This window comes from Pristiophorus japonicus, chromosome 1 (assembly GCF_044704955.1).
Source record: "Pristiophorus japonicus isolate sPriJap1 chromosome 1, sPriJap1.hap1, whole genome shotgun sequence".
Taxonomy (NCBI): Eukaryota; Metazoa; Chordata; class Chondrichthyes; family Pristiophoridae; genus Pristiophorus; species Pristiophorus japonicus.
Window position 1 is genome coordinate 10,974,869 of NC_091977.1, and position 16,416 is coordinate 10,991,284.

The window sequence follows — 16,416 nt, forward strand, 5'->3', positions numbered from 1 at the left end:
CTCGAGAGGGTGCAGAGGAGATTTACTAGGATGCTGCCTGGAATGGAGAATCTTAGTTATGAGGACAGATTGGATAAGCTGGGTTTGTTCTCATTGGAACAGAGGATGTTGACATGAGACCTCATTGAGGTGTGCAAAATATTGAGGGGCCTGGACATAGTGGAAAATAAGGGCCTATTTCCAGTGGTGAAGGGGTCTATAATGAGGGGCCATAGTTTTAAGGTGGTTGATGGAAGGTTGAGAGGGGATTTGAGGGGGGTTTCTTTACGCAGAGGGTTGTGGGGATCTGGAACTCGCTGCCTGGAAGAGTGGTGGATACAAAAACCCTCACCACTTTTCAGAGATGGTTGGATGGGCACTTAACGTGCCGTAACCTGCAGGGTTACGGGCCTAGAGCTGGTAATTGGGATTAGACTGGGTAACCTTTTGTTGGCCGGCACAGATATAATGGTAAGTACTGCAGGGAATAGAATGCGGCCAGGGTGATCTCCTGGACTAGTTTCGATTGCCTGGATGGGTCGGAGAAGAATTTTCCCAGATTTTTTCCTCCCGAAATTGGCCTGGGTTTTTATCTGGTTTTTGCCTCTCCCAGGAGATCACATGGCTCTGGTTGGGGTGGAGTGTAGAATGTTTCAGTATAAGGGGTGTCGCAGTTGTGTGGGGCGGACTGGTTGGGCTGGGTGCTCTTTGCCTTTCCGTCATTGTTCAGAGGTTTATATGTAACCTTCAGGGCTGCTGACTGAGGGCCATGCGGCTCTTTGTCGGCCGGTGCGGACACGATGGGCCGAAATGGCCTCCTTCTGCGCTGTAAATTTCTATGTTACTATGAACCCCTCAGTTAGATTCCAGCCTATAACTCACTCCCGGGTATCTTGTATTCTATATATAAACCACCCTGAGATTGTCTAGAGTGGAGCTTGAACCCATGATGTTCTGACTGTAAGGGAGAGAGCTACCCACTGAGCCAGGGCTGGCACGGAGCGCGAGCGGTCACAGATGCCTTTGGTGATGTGAGCGGGAGGACACTTACCGCTTGAGGAAGTTCGGATGGTCGTAGATGAGGTAACTGCGGCCAATAAACTGCGGGATTTCAATGGCTTCTGTTATAGCTGAAATCACAGGAAGAAGCTCATGGTCACACTCTGAGCCCAGCAGGTGCAATTCCTATAGTGGCCCACAGAGGGCAGGCTGGGCTCTTTTGCTGGTTTCTGCCCCACTCTCCTAAACAAAGCTGGCTTCTGTTCCACAGACACCAGATTCCCTCTCGTACCTCGCCTGTGTGTGAGAGCAGAGAACTAACCTTGGCAAACACAGATCAGAGTAATGCTTTCCCCTCCCCCCTCCCCGTCCCTCTCACCGCCATCCCCCACCTCAGCCCACCTGACCACAGTGGGGATGATCCCACCCACCAGAAGCAGCAAAACTCCGCTGTACATGTAAATCCGTGACATGAGGTGGGGGGAAGTGTAGATACAGCCCCGGTGGTCCGGGCATCCACCGTTCATATCACAATTAAAGTCCCCTACTCCCCTCACCGAGACGCCAAACTTTGGCAGAGTCAGTGCCAGAGGTCCCGGGTACGGGGAACTCAGTAATTACACCCAAGGCAGCCCCCTCCCTGCACGCTCTCCCTCCCACCCTCGCCCCAACCCTCTCACCCTCCCCACCCTCTCCCACACCCTCTCCCCATCCCCACCCTCTATCTACCCCTCCCCACCCTCTCCCCCACCCTTTCCCCCTCCCTGCACCCTCTCCCTCCTCCCCCCACCCTCTCCCCCCTCCCCCATCCTCTTCTCTCTCCACCACCCTCTTCCGCCTCCCCCACCCTCTTCCGCCTCCCCCACCATCGAACTCGTTACCACAGGGAGTAGTTGAAGCGAATAGTACAGATGCAGTTAAGGGGAGGCTAGACAAGCAAATGAGGGAGAAGGGAATAGAGGGTTATGCTGATAGATTTAGATGAGGAAAGACGGGTTGATGCTCGAGTGGAGCATAAACTTCGGCGTGGACTGGTTGGGCCGAATGGCCTGTTTCTGTGCCAAATATTCGATGCAATCCTATGTAATTCTACGAATCATGCCTCAAACTTACTCTTGGCACAGTAATGGAGGCTCAATTACCCATAATCCTTAGCTAAGATGAAACCACTCTTATAAGGGCCATGGTGTGTGCAGCAGCTCCAGTGTGTTGAGCACAGTCCCGGTGCTCCCTCTAGTGGACACCTCCATTTGGTGCACCCGCCCGTCGCAACAAACGGTGTCGCACGTCCAAGAGCAGAGGGACCTGGGGATGCGAATTCACAGAACTTTGAAGGTGGCGGGGCAAGTTGATGAGGCGGTTAAGAAAGTGTATGGGACACTTGGATTTGTAAATAGGGGCATTGAATACAAAAGCTTGGAAATCGTGCTAAACCTTTACAGATCACTGTTTGGGCCCCAGCTGGTGTATTGTGTCCAATTCTGGGCACCGAACTTTCGGAAGGATGTCAAGCAACCTGGCGAGGAGGTTTACCACAATGATGGTTTACCGGGGATGAGGGAGAGATTGGAGAAGCTGGGCTTGTTCTCCTTGGAGCAGCGAAGATTAAGGGGAGACCTAACAGAAATTGTCCAAACTATGAGGGGTTTTGATAAGAGCAAGGAGGGAGGAACTGTTTACTCTGGCCAGGGGGTTGGTAGCCAGAGGTCGCAGGTTTACAATAATGACAGGGAACGGTAGCATAGTGGTAACATCACTGGACTAGGAATCAGAGGCTTAGACTAATGATCTGGAGACACGAGTTCAAATCCCACCACGGCAGCAGTGGAATTTAAATTCAGTTAATTAATAAATCTGGAATAAAAAGCTAGTATTACTAATGGTGACATGTAACGACCGGATTGTCATTAAAAACCCATCCTTTAGGAAAGGAAATCTGCTGTCCTTACCCGGTCTGGGCCGATATGTGACTCCAAACCCACAGCAATGTGGTTGACTCTTAACTGCCCTCTGAAATGGCCCAGCGAGATACTCAGTTATACCAGACTGCCACAAGGAACAGCGGTTCAGGAGGGCGGAACACTGCCACTTCTCAAGGGCGGGTGGTCAGTAACCAGAGGTCACAGATTTACAATAATTGGCAAAATAACTCATTATACAGGAACGTTCGAAAGGCAATTGGATGTGTGGTTGAAGTTGGTTAATTAAGACGGTTATGGGGAAAGAGTGAGAGGGAGCGGCACTAATTGGATAGCACTTTCACAGAGCCGGCACAGGCTTGATGTGTCTCTGGCCAAGCCCGTTTTAGAAATGAATCCTCGGGACGTGGGTGTCGCTAGCAAGGGTGTCCCTGGGTGGACCCTACTTCTCGCACCAATCCTTTGCAAATTGTTAGCCCACATCAGAGTCAACTGCGTCGGTGTGGGACTGGAGTCACGTGTAGGCCCAGACCGGGTGAGGACGGCAGGGTTCCTTCCCCCGAAAGACGTCAGTGAACCGGTCGGGTTTTTACAACAATCCAGCAGCTTCTCATCGTCATTCTTCCCGGTGACCATCGCTGGCACCCAGAGCTGGTAAAGGTCAGGATCACTGTCACCCAGAGCTGGTAAAGGTCAGGATCACTGTCACCCAGAGCTGGTAAAGGACTGGATCACTATCACCCAGAGCTGGTAAAGGTCAGGATCACTGGATCACTGTCACCCAGAGCTGGTAAAGGCCAAGATCACTGGATCAAATGATCACTGGTACCCAGAGCTGGTAAAAGCCATGATCACTGGATCACTGGTACCCAGAACTGCTAACGGTCAGGATCACTGGTATCCAGTGCTGGTAAAGGACTGGATCACTGGATCAAATGATCACTGGTACCCAGAGCTGGTAAAAGCCAAGATCACTGGATCACTGGTACCCAGAGCTGCTAAAGGTCAGGGTCACTGGATCACTGGTATCCAGTGCTGGTAAAGGTCAGGATCACTGGATCAAATGATCACTGGTACCCAGAGCTGGTAAAGGCCAAGATCACTGGATCATTGGATCAAATGATCACTGGTACCCAGAGCTGGTAAAGGCCAAGATCACTGGATCGAATGATCACTGGTACCCAGAGCTGGTAAAGGCCAAGATCACTTGATCATTGGATCAAATGATCACTGGTACCCAGAGCTGGTAAAAGCCAAGATCACTGGATCACTGGTACCCAGAGCTGCTAAAGGTCAGGATCACTGGATCACTGGTATCCAGTGCTGGTAAAGGTCAGGATCACTGGATCACTGGTACCCAGAGCTGCTAAAGGTCAGGATCACTGGATCACTGGTATCCAGTGCTGGTAAAGGACTGGATCACTGGATCAAATGATCACTGGTACCCAGAGCTGGTAAAAGCCAAGATCACTGGATCATTGGTACCCAGAGCTGCTAAAGGTCAGGGTCACTGGATCACTGGTATCCAGTGCTGGTAAAGGTCAGGATCACTGGATCAAATGGTCACTGGTACCCAGAGCTGGTAAAGGCCAAGATCACTGGATCATTGGATCAAATGATCACTGGTACCCAGAGCTGGTAAAGGCCAAGATCACTGGATCAAATGATCACTGGTACCCAGAGCTGGTAAAGGCCAAGATCACTGGATCATTGGATCAAATGATCACTGGTACCCAGAGCTGGTAAGGGTCAGGATCACTGGTATCCAGTGCTAGTAAAGGTCAGGATCACTGGATCACTGGTATCCAGTGCTGGTAAAGGTCAGGATCACTGGATCACAGGTACCCAGAGCTGGTAAAAGTCAGGGAAGAGGGGAGGGGATTTATATATTAAACGGACGGTGTTTGACAATACAATTGACGGATGGATTAGCAGAGGCAGCATTCACCACCTCATGGACACTGCGAGCTTTCCTGTCTGTAGGTGGGAGGGAAGGGAAGGGAGGGAGGGAGGAAGGAAGGAAGGAAGGAAGGGTGGGAGGAAGGAAAGGAGGGTGAGACAGAAGGAAGGATGTTTCACAACCCCGGGTCGGCCCAAGCTGCTTTACATCCAATGAATGTTCTGAGGTGTACGTATCTGAATGTATCTCAAGTTGCTAATATATCCTGGTGATCCAGTTTCAGATTCCTCCAATGAGGCGGCCCTTCTGAAAACTGCAGTGCCAGAAAATTCAAACACCAAACCAGCACTGGCCGTTCGATGAAAGGTCATCGCCCTGAAACATTCGCTCTGTTTCTCTCCCCACGAACGCTGCGGTGACCTGCTGAGTACTGCCAGCAGTTTCTGTTTTTTATATGGGGAGTATCAGCACAACAAGGACTGGTTGTGTGGGAGCCATCCACTGTGGTGCACAGGCAGCGATTGCCTCAAGGGCCCCAGGGATGTGCCAATGGGACGGTGTATTGGCTGAGGGGGTTGGCCATCTGCAAACACTACTCGCAACCTCCGAGCAGTTCCTGCTAGGACCAGGGCGGATTCTGGAGTTACTCACTGTTCAGACAGTAATTTCCACATTCTGCAGCCCGCAGGAAGCAAAGGAAAGAAAGCAAAACCAATTGTTAGCAGTTCAGGGCTTACATCACACAGGTTATAGAAAGAAAGAAAGACCGGCATTTATATAGCGCCTTTCCTGACCACCGCACGTCCCAAAGCTCTTTCCAGCCAATGAAGTACTTTTGGAGCGTAGTCACTGTTGTAATGTGGGAAACACGACAGCCAACTTGCGCACAGCAAGATCCCACAAACAGCAATGTGATAATGACCAGATAATCTGTTTTAATGATGCTGATTAAAGGATAAATATTGGCCCCAGGACACCGGGGAGAACTCCCCTGCTCTTCTTCAAAATAGTGACCGTGGGATCATTTCTGTCCACCTGAGAGGACCCTCGGTTTTATGTCTCATCTGAAATGTGGCACCTCTGACAGTGTAGCGCTCCCTCAGCACTGTCCCTCCAACAGTGCAGCGCTCCCTCAGTACTGCCCCTCCAACAGTGCAGCACTCCCTCAGTACTGCCCCTCCGACAGTGCAGCGCTCCCTCAGTACTGCCCCTCTGACAGTGCGGCACTCCCTCAGTACTGCCCCTCCGACAGTGCAGCGCTCCCTCAGTACTGCCCCTCCGACAGTGCTGCACTCCCTCAGCACTGCCCCTCCGACAGTGCAGCGCTCCCTCAGTACTGCTCCTCTGACAGTGCAGCGCTCCCTCAGTACTGCCCCTCCAACAGTGCTGCACTCCCTCAGTACTGCCCCTCCAACAGTGCAGCACTCCCTCAGTACTGCCCCTCCAACAGTGCAGCGCTCCCTCAGTACTGCCCCTCTGACAGTGCGGCACTCCCTCAGTACTGCCCCTCCTACAGTGTAGCGCTCCCTCAGTACTGCCCCTCCGACAGTGCTGCACTCCCTCAGCATTGCCCCTCTGACAGTGCAACGCTCCCTCAGTACTGCCCCTCCAACAGTGCAGCGCTCCCTCAGTACTGCCCTTCCGACAGTGCTGCACTCCCTCAGTACTGCCCCTCCAACAGTGCAGCACTCCCTCAGTACTGCCCCTCCAACAGTGCAGCGCTCCCTCAGTACTGCCCCTCTGACAGTGCGGCACTCCCTCAGTACTGCCCCTCTGACAGTGCAGCACTCCCTCAGTACTGCCCCTCCGACAGTGCAACGCTCCCCCAGTACTGCCCCTCCGACAGTGAGGCAGTCCCTCGGCACTGCACTGGAATGTCAGCCTAGATTTTGTGCTCAAAGTCCCTGGAGTGGGAATTGAACCCACAACCTTTTGACTCAGGCGAGTGTGATGGCTGACATTGTAAGTTAACACTTTAATGTTTCCTGTCGAAGAGGGAGAATAAGACCTGGGGATCTATGTGTAGCTGAGACAAAATTAAAAATCAAGTTTTAGTCCAATGACACAATCAAACTTCTTTTGTAAATGACCATGCCCCCTTGTGGCTCAGTTGGTAACTGCAGTCCCTTGCCTGGTAGTCCGCCGAACAGACCAGACCGACCCTCGGCCTCTGCGGAGGGTCCATCCCAGCAGGGAGGGGGAAATACTGCACCTGACATCACTCCAGCTCCCCCCTTCCCCCCCCCCCCTTTCCCCCCCCCCCCCAAACCACCACACCCCCGCACTGCGGCATCAGACTGGGCTGTGACTCTCACAGCCAAATAGCTCGCCGACCTCACTGTTGAGGCTCACACAAGAAGAATGGGCGCTTGGGAATAAAGCGGGTGCTTTGCATCCCAACAACAATCTCCAGCAGGGAGTCAGCACATCCAAGAGAGAAGAGAGCAGGAATAAAATACCATCAGCTGCCCAATCCTCTCATTGCTTTAACATACGATGGGAGGGAGATGGAGATTACACCTTCCTCTGTTTACTGAAATATAGCCTTCCGCTCTGACCCTCGACCCCCCCCCCCGGCCCCTTGACCCCCAACCCCCGACTCTCGGCCCTCGACCCCCAACCCTCGACCCCCCCGGCACTCAACCCTCAACCCCCCCGGCCCTCGACCCTCAATCCCCGACCCCTCCTCTTGAATATAGAATATAGAAGATTAAGGGGTGGTATAATCGAGGATTTTAAGATGATTAAAGAAGTTGACGGGGTAGACGGAGACAAACTCTTTCCTCTGGTGGGGAGCGTCCAGAACAAAGGAGCATCACCTTAAAATTAGAGCCAGGCCGTTCAGGGGTGATGTCAGGAAGCACTTCGTCACACAAAGGATGCTGGGAATCTGGAATTCTCTCTCCCCAAAACAGCTGTTGAGGTCGGGGGGTCAATTGAAAATGTCAAAGCTGAGACTAATAGGTTTTTTGCTGGGTAAGGGTATTAAGGGACGTGGAGCCAAGGCGGGTAGATGGAGTTAAGATACAGATCAGCCACGATCTGATTGAATGGCAGAACAGGCTCGAGGGGCTAAATGGCCTCCTCCTGTTCCTATATTCACCAACCCACCTCCCCAAACCCCCCCCCCCCGACCCCCGCCAACCCACCTCCCCACAACCCACCATCCCCATCTCCCCCCACCCCCAACCCCCAGCCCCCTACCATCTCCTCCCCCACCCCCCAGCCCCCCACACACCCCTCCCTCCCCCCCCACCCCACCCTAATCTCTCCCCTGGCGACAAGATACCTTTCTGACAGCGCAGCCCGTCGAAGCCCAGGGGGCAGTCACACTCGAAGGCATCGTGCCGCGGTGTACAGGAGCCCCCGTTGACACAGGGGCTGTGGACGCAGGGGTGGGCCGCGTTCTCCACGTTCACACTCGTGCCGAACTCCCGGTGCAGCCGCAGGGTCCGATCGTTGAGGATAATCTGGTGGGGAACAAGAGATGCAGGAGTTCAGCACGGCAAGGCTTCGGGAACAGGGCGTTGGAAATGGGGAGACTCCATCAGGGGACTTCGGGGATGGGATCATGATTACGGAGGCAACAGTTCCACTGAGGGTTTCAGCCGCAGATGTGTCAGCCGTGGCTCAGTGGGCAGCACCCTCGTCTCTGAATCAGAAGGTTGTGGGTTCAAGTCCCACTCCAGGGACTTGAGCACAAAAATCTAGGCTGACATTCCACTGCAGTGCTGAGGGAGTGCTGCACTGTCGGAGAGGCAGTGCTGAGGGAGTGCTGCACTGTCGGAGGGGCAGTACTGAGGGAGTGCTGCACTGTCGGAGAGGCAGTGCTGAGGGAGTGCTGCACTGTCGGAGGGGCAGTACTGAGGGAGTGCTGCACTGTCGGAGAGGCAGTGCTGAGGGAGTGCTGCACTGTCGGAGGGACAATACTGAGGGAGTGCTGCACTGTCGGAGGGACAGTACTGAGGGAGTGCTGCACTGTCGGAGGGACAGTACTGAGGGAGTGCTGCACTGTCGGAGAGGCAGTACTGAGGGAGTGCTGCACTGTCGGAGGGGCAGTACTGAGGGAGTGCTGCACTGTCGGAGAGGCAGTACTGAGGGAGTGCTGCACTGTCGGAGGGGCAGTACTGAGAGAGTGCTGCACTGTCGGAGGGGCAGTACTGAGGGAGCGCTGCACGGTCGGAGGGGCAGTACTGAGGGAGTGCAGCACTGTCGGAAGGGCAGTACTGAGAGAGTGCTGCACTGTCAGAGGGGCAGTACGGTGGGAGGCGTCGCCTTTCGGATTAAATTTTAAACCGAGGCCCGGTCTGCTCTCTCAGGTGGGTGTAAAAGATCCCATGGCACTATTTCGAAGAAGAACAGGGGAGTTATCCCCAGAGTCTTGGTCAATATTTATCCCTCAATCAACATAACAAAAACAGATTCTCTGCTCATTATCTGATGGTATCTGAATGGCGGCAGATTAGGAAAAGGGGAGGTGCAACGAGACCTGGGTGTCATGGTTCATCAGTCATTGAAAGTTGGCATGCAGGTACAGCAGGCGGTGAAGGCGGCAAATGGTATGTTTGCCTTCATAGCGAGGGGATTTGAGTATAGGAGCAGGGAGGTCTTACTGCAGTTGTGAGGCCTCACCTGGAATATTGTGTTCAGTTTTGGTCTCCTAATCTGAGGAAGGACGTTCTTGCTATTGAGGGAGTGTAGCGAAGGTTCACCAGACTGATTCCCGGGATGGCAGGACTGACATATGAGGAGAGACTGGATCAACTGGGCCTTTATACACTGGAGTTTAGAAGGATGAGAGGGGATCTCATAGAAACGTATAAGATTGTGATGGGACGGGACAGGTTAGATGCGGGAAGAATGTTCCCGATGTTGGGGAAGTCCAGAACCAGGGGACACAGTCTAAGGATAAGGGGTAGGCCATTTAGGACTGAGATGAGGAGAAACTTCTTCACTCAGAGAGTTGTTAACCTATGGAATTCCCTGCTGCAGAGAGTTGTTGATGCCAGTTCATTGGATATATTCAAGAGGGAGTTAGATATGGCCCTTACGGCTAAAAGGATCAAGGGGTATGGAGAGAAAGCGGGAAAGGGTTACTGAGGTGAATGATCAGCCATAATCTTATTGAATGGTGATGCAGGCTCGAAGGGTCGAATGGCCTACTCCTGCACCTATTTTCTATGTTTCTTTGTGTCGGTGGAGATGTTGCACTTTATCAGGGAGGCTTTGAGGGTGTCCCCGAAATGTTTCCTCTGCCCACCTGGGGCTCGCTTGTTTCATACATTACAACAGTGACTACACTTCAAAAAGTACTTCATTGGCTGTAAAGTGCTTTGAAGAGGTCCGGTGGTCATTAAAGGCGCTATATAAATCCTAGTGTTTCTTTCAGATGGGCTGAGGAGGGGCAGAGACGGGCGATGGTACGGAGGTGGTCTAGGTGATGGAGCAGATATGGGGTCGGAAGCTCATCTCAGGGTCACATAGGACGCCAAGGTTGTGAACAGTCTGGTTCAGCCTCACATAGTGGCCTGGGAGAGAGGGATGGAATCAGTGGCAAGGGAACAGAGTTTGTGACGGGGCCCAAAAACAATGGCTTCGGTCTTCCCACTATTCAATTGGAGGAAACTTCTGCTTGGCCAAGCAGATAACTTGGAGACCGTGTAGGGGTCGAGAGACGTGGCCGTGAGCATTGTTCCCTCTAAGCTGTGCGTCCGCGCAGCAAAGGGACGGTCAAGCGGAGGCTGCTCACTGACTTCCCCCATTGTAAATACCGAGCATGCACGGAGAGTTAAAGGGACCACGCACTAAATGAACCAGGCAGCGCAGAACACAGCGCAGCTCACAGGGAACATTGGTGGTGAGGTAGACACACACACACACACACCTTCACACCAAATGCACGCAAACGCACTCGCACACACGCCTCTCACACACTCGCACATGCACTCGCACACTCACACCAGACAAATACTCACACTCACAACACACACTCACAACAGACACATACTCACACCACACACTCACACACGCACTCACACCACACATACACATTCACAACACCTGCACTCATATGAACATACTCAAAGCACACACATTCACACTCAGACCACACACTCACACACACACACTCACAACACATACACGCACATTCTCTCTCTCTCTCTCTGTTAGGCAGTCCCCCGGAGTCGAGGATGACTTGCTTCCACACTAATATGGGTTCTCAGGTGACTGAAGAGTCCAATGCGGGACCTACAGTCTCTGTCACAGGTTGGGAAGATGGTGGATGAAGGAACAGATGGGTGGGGTGCCTGGGTTGCCGTGTGCTCCATCCGCTGTCTACGCTTGGCTTCAACTTGCTCCCGGCGACGAGACTCGAGGTGCTCAGCGCCTTCCCGGATGCTTTTCCTCCACTTTGGGGCGGTCTTGGGCCAGGGACTCCCAGGTGTCGGTGGGGATGTTACATTTTATCAGGGAGGTTTTGAGGGTGTCCTTGAAACATTTCCTCTGCCCACCTGGGGCTCGCTTTCCGTGTAGGAGTTCCGAGTAGAGCGCTTGCTTTGGGAGTCTCATGTCGGGCAAGCGGACGATGAGGCCCGTCCAAAGGAACTGATCGAGCGTGGTCAATGCTTCAATGCTGGGGATGTGGGCCTGAGTGAGCACACACACTCTCGCTCACACGCACTCTCACACAAACACCCATTGAATCAGAGAGCCCCGGGGCCTCTGTACCTCCTGGGTTCCCGTATCACTGCCTCACTGAGACCAGCTCACTCAGCTCAGCGCAGTGCAGGGATTGAAGTTGGGTCCTCGGTGTTCCATGGTGCTCAGTGCCTGACCTGGGCCGTGCTGCTCACTTAGGCAGCTGGCATGTTAAAAATAAAACAGTCCCTGCCCACCCACTTCAGGAATTGAGTGCAATTATTCTGTCAGACTGAATTCTTACAGTCTGAATACTGCCGGTGAACGGCTCCAACACCTCAGAGTTCCTCCTCACGTTGTCGTAGTCTGGGATCCCTCCGAAGAATATATCCGTGTTGCACTTAATCTGGGTGAAGGCCCCCTGTGAGGGGGAAGAGAGAATGAAAGAGGCGTCAATATAGGGTCAACATAGAGGGCACCGCTCACTACTGCAGGATCCTACATCATGGAATTAGGATCAATTACTGAACCTGTCGCAAACGTTTCCCTCCTTCTCTCATTCTGGCTCGGCCAAAGGTCGTAGGCACATCGGAACAGGAGGAGGCCATTCAGCCCCTCGAGCCTGCTCCGCCATTCGAGATCATGGCTGATCTGCGACCTATCTCCATATACCTGCCTTTGGCCCATGTCCCTTAATACCTTTGGTTAACAAAAATCTATCAATCTCCGATTTAAAATTATCAATGGATCTAGCATCAATTGCCGTTTGCAGAAGAGTGTTCCAAACTTCTACCATTCTTTGTGTGTAGAAGTGTTTCCTAATTTCACTCTTGAAAGGTCTGGCTTTAATACTTAGACTCTGCCCCCTAGTCCTAGAATCTCCAACCAGCGGAAATCGTTTCTCTCTAACTACCCTATCTGTTCCCCTTAATATCCTGAAAACTTTGATGAATCACCCCTTAACCTTCTAAATTCCAGGGAATACAACCCTAATTTGTGTAATCTCTCCTCGTAACTTAACTCTTGAAGTCCTGGTTTTATTCTGGTAAACCTACGTTGCACTCCCTCCAAGGCCAATATATCATTCCTCAGGTGTGGTGCCAGAAAGTGCTCACAGTGCTCCAGGTGTGGTCTAACCCGGGCTTTGTATAGTTGCAGCATAACTTCTACCCCCTTGTAATCTAGTCCTCTCGATATAATGGCCAGCATTCCATTAGCCTTTTTGATTATTGTCTGACCTTGTTCATGATATTTTTCTGATCAATGTACCTGAACCCCCCCCCCAAGTCTCTTTGGACCTCCACTGTTTATAGATTTTCACCATTTAGAAAGTACCCTGTTCGATCCTTTTTTTGGTCCAAAGTGGATGACCTCATATTTGCCGACATTGAAATCCATTTGCCACAGTTTTGGTCGTTCACTTAATCGATTGCTATCCCTTTGCAGTTTTATGCTTCTACAGGTAAAATGTCTCAAATCCGGTAACTTCGGGACCCAGACCTGTGCCAGTTTTCGGACTTTTCAGGATTTCAGACAAGAACTCACCAGAGCGCCCAAAAAGCGTATGTGTGCTACCGAGACAGACAAAGTACTAATGGTGGCGTGGGTCAGGTGGGGTCGGGCCAGGTTGAGGGTCATTCAGCAAGGCTCGGACCAATCACGCGCCATTTAAAACCTAGCGGCGAAGCCGGCAACTAGTCCGGCCCGCCGGTTTTTGGACAATAATTCCGGATTTTATTTCACTGAATATCAAATGGGATTTTCCCAAAAATGTCCGGTTTTCGGACAATTGCGATTTTCAGACGGCCGGATTTGAGACGTTGTACCTCTACACGGCCACCTACCTCTGTATCATCGGCAAACTTGGATATATATGACTTTCTATCCCATCATCATGTTGTTAATAAATACTGTGAATAGTTGAGGCCCCGTCAAAGATCCCTGCGGGACACCACTGGATACAGCTTGCCAATTTGAGTACCTACCCATTATCCCTATTGTCTGCCTCCTGCCGCTCAGCCAATTTCCTAACCAGGTCAATAATTTGCCCTCAATTCCGAGGGCTTTTACATTAGTTAACAGTCTCTTAGGAGGGTCTTTATCAAATGCCTTCTGGAAGTCCGTATAACATACATAGACAGACCCAAGCTTGTCATCGCACCGTAACTGGCTGATTTATCGGACCTTGCCCCTTACTCTCTCCCAGCTCATAGAAACATAGAAACATAGAAAGTAGGTGCAGGAGTAGGTCATTCGGCCCTTCGAGCCTGCACCGCCATTCAATATGATCATGGCTGATCGTGCAACTTCAGTACCCCATTCCTGCTTTTTCTCCATACCCCTTGATCCCTTTAGCCATAAGGGCCAAATCTGACTCCCTTCTGAATATATCTAATGAACTGGCCTCAACAACTTTCTGTGGTAGAGAATTCCACAGGTTCACAATGCTCTGAGTGAAGAGGTTTCTCATCTCGGTCCTAAATGGTATACCCCTTATCCTTAGACTGTGACCCCTGGTTCTGGACTTCCCCAACATCGGGAACATTCTTCCTGCATCTAACCTCTCCAATCCCATCAGAATTTTATGTTTCTATGAGATCCCCTCTCATTCTTCTAAATTCCAGTGAATATAAGCCTAGTCGATCTAGTCTTTCTTCATATGTCAGTCCTGCCATCCCGGGAATCAGTCTGATGAACCTTCGCTGCACTCCCTCAATAGCAAGAATGTCCTTCCTCAGATTGGAGACCAAAACTGTACACAATACTCCAGGTGTGGCCTCTCCAAGGCCCTGTATAACTGCAGTAAGACCTCCCTGTTCCTATACTCAAATCCTCTCGTTATGAAGGCCAACATGCCATTTGCCTTCTTCACTGCCTGCTGTACCTGAATGCCCACTTTCAATGACTGATGTACCATGACACCCAGGTTGCACCATTGCATCTCCCCTTTTCCTAATCTGTCACCATTCAGATAACAGTCTGCCTTCCTGTTTTTTCCACCAAAGTGGATAACCTCACATTTATCCACATTATACTGTATCTGCCATGCATTTGCCCACTCGCCTAACCTGTCCAAGTCACCCTGCAGCCTCTTAGCATCCTCCTCACAGCTCACACTGCCACCCAGCTTAGTGTCCTCTGCAAACTTGGAGATATTACATTCAATTCCTTCATCTAAATCGTTAATGTGTATTGTAAAGAGCTGGGGTCCCAGCACTGAGCCCTGCGGCACTCCACTGGTCACTGCCTGCCATTCTGAAAAGGACCCGTTTATTCCGACTCTCTGCTTCCTGTCTGCCAACCAGTTCTCTATCCACGTCAATACATTACCCCCAATACCATGTGCTTTAATTTTGCACACCAATCTCTTGTTTGGGACCTTGTCAAAAGCCTTTTGAAAGTCCAAATACACCACAGCCACTGGTTGTCCCTTGTCCACTCTACTAGTTACATCCTCAAAAAAGTGCGGTGATGTCCTGCACTGTGAGCCATGGTCCTGCACTCAGGGCTCCTCTATAAAACGGACCCACATCCATGAGGATAAACACCTGGATGACCATCGAGTCCAAAGGAGGTGACTGCCCTCTTCTGCCCCAAAAGGGCACAAAGTACCGGCCGAGCACTACCCCCCCACCCCCGCAAAACATCCAATGGACTATTCCAAGTCATCCCAACCAGATATGGAAGCTCGGTATAGTAACCCTGCACTGCCATTAGATGTTGCTAGTGCGATGTCTGATATCGTTTATTAAACCTGCCCCAGACATTTTTAGTCAGCAAATCCTTACACTGCCACATCGGACTCCTCAACGTGGGGCTCCGGGGGAGGGCTGATGGAAGCGGAGATTATTTCGGAATCACCCCCCCCCCGGTGCTGGAACTCACCTCCGCCATCCCCTCCACGGGCCGCTGATCATCTACCTGCAGGATGCCGTTCTTGGCGGTCCGAGAGACCTTCACCTCATGCCACTCGTGCAGGGCAATGGGCTCCCGGCTCCTGCAGGGGGAAAGAGGCAACACAGTCAGCCAGTCAACAACTGCGTTGGGAGAAGGTGAGGGTCAAGGGTCAACACACAATCATTCTCACACATGTACTGCAGTGTAAGGCTCGGAGACACAGCCTGGTAGGTGGGATTGAGGGTATGGTGGGATTGAGAGATATGGTGGGATTGAGGATATGGAAAACTGGGATTGAGGGATGTGGTGGGGAGGTGGGATTGAGGATATGAGGAGGTGGATCGGTGGGATTGAGCGATGTGTGAAGGTAGGTCACATTATCTAAACTAACCATTGTTTGAATTGCAGTCTTAATTCAGCAGTTCAGGGGTCTCTGGATCTAAATTGCCTTATATTTCCTTACTCAACAGAGAATATAAAAGGGCATAACCTTAAAATTAGAGCTAGGCCGTTCAAGGGTGATGTCAGAAAGCACTTCTTCACAAAGGATCCTGGAAATCTGGAACTCTCTCCCCCCAAAAAGCTGTCGAGACTGAGGGCCAACTGAAGATTTCAAAACTGAGATTGGTAGATTTTGCTCGGTAAGGGTATTAAGGGTTACAGAACCAAGTCGGGTCAATGGTGTTAAGATCTGATTGAATGATGGAGCAGGCACGAGGGGCTGAATGACCTCTTCCTGTTCCTAAGAGAAATAAATCCCAGTATTTAGCAACTTCAGGACAATCTGATTAACCTTTTTCTCATAAAGGGAGTTGGTCTATTTTAAAGAAAGACTTGCATTTCTATAGCGCCTTTCAGACCTCAGGTTGTCCCAAAGCGCTTTACAGTCAATGAAGTACTTTCTGAAGTGTAGTCACTGTTGTAATGTAGGAAACACGGCAGCCAATTTGCGCACAGCAAGCTCCCACAAACAGCAACCTGATCATGATCAGATTATCAGCTTTAGGTGTTTGAGGGATAACTAATAGCCAGGATACCTGGGAGAACTCCCCTGCTCTTCTTCGAAATAGTGCCACAGGATCT

The 16,416-nt window shown here is 51.4% G+C and overlaps 1 protein-coding gene across 6 annotated transcripts in view; it reads right to left on the reverse strand.

The window, feature by feature from the left end:
- Positions 1–16,416, reverse strand: part of LOC139262290 (pikachurin) — a 251,668-nt gene that overhangs the window by 15,647 nt on the left and 219,605 nt on the right. For 5 of the 6 annotated variants that reach the window (XM_070877461.1, XM_070877453.1, XM_070877446.1 and 2 more), the window contains 4 exons: positions 15,322–15,433; positions 11,741–11,857; positions 8,087–8,267; positions 1,031–1,109 (listed from right to left, as the gene is read on the reverse strand). In XM_070877461.1, the coding sequence (XP_070733562.1) occupies positions 1,031–1,109; positions 8,087–8,267; positions 11,741–11,857; positions 15,322–15,433 (489 nt within the window). The remainder of the gene's footprint in view (positions 1–1,030; positions 1,110–8,086; positions 8,268–11,740; positions 11,858–15,321; positions 15,434–16,416) is intronic. The other variant, XM_070877478.1, reaches the window with a different exon arrangement.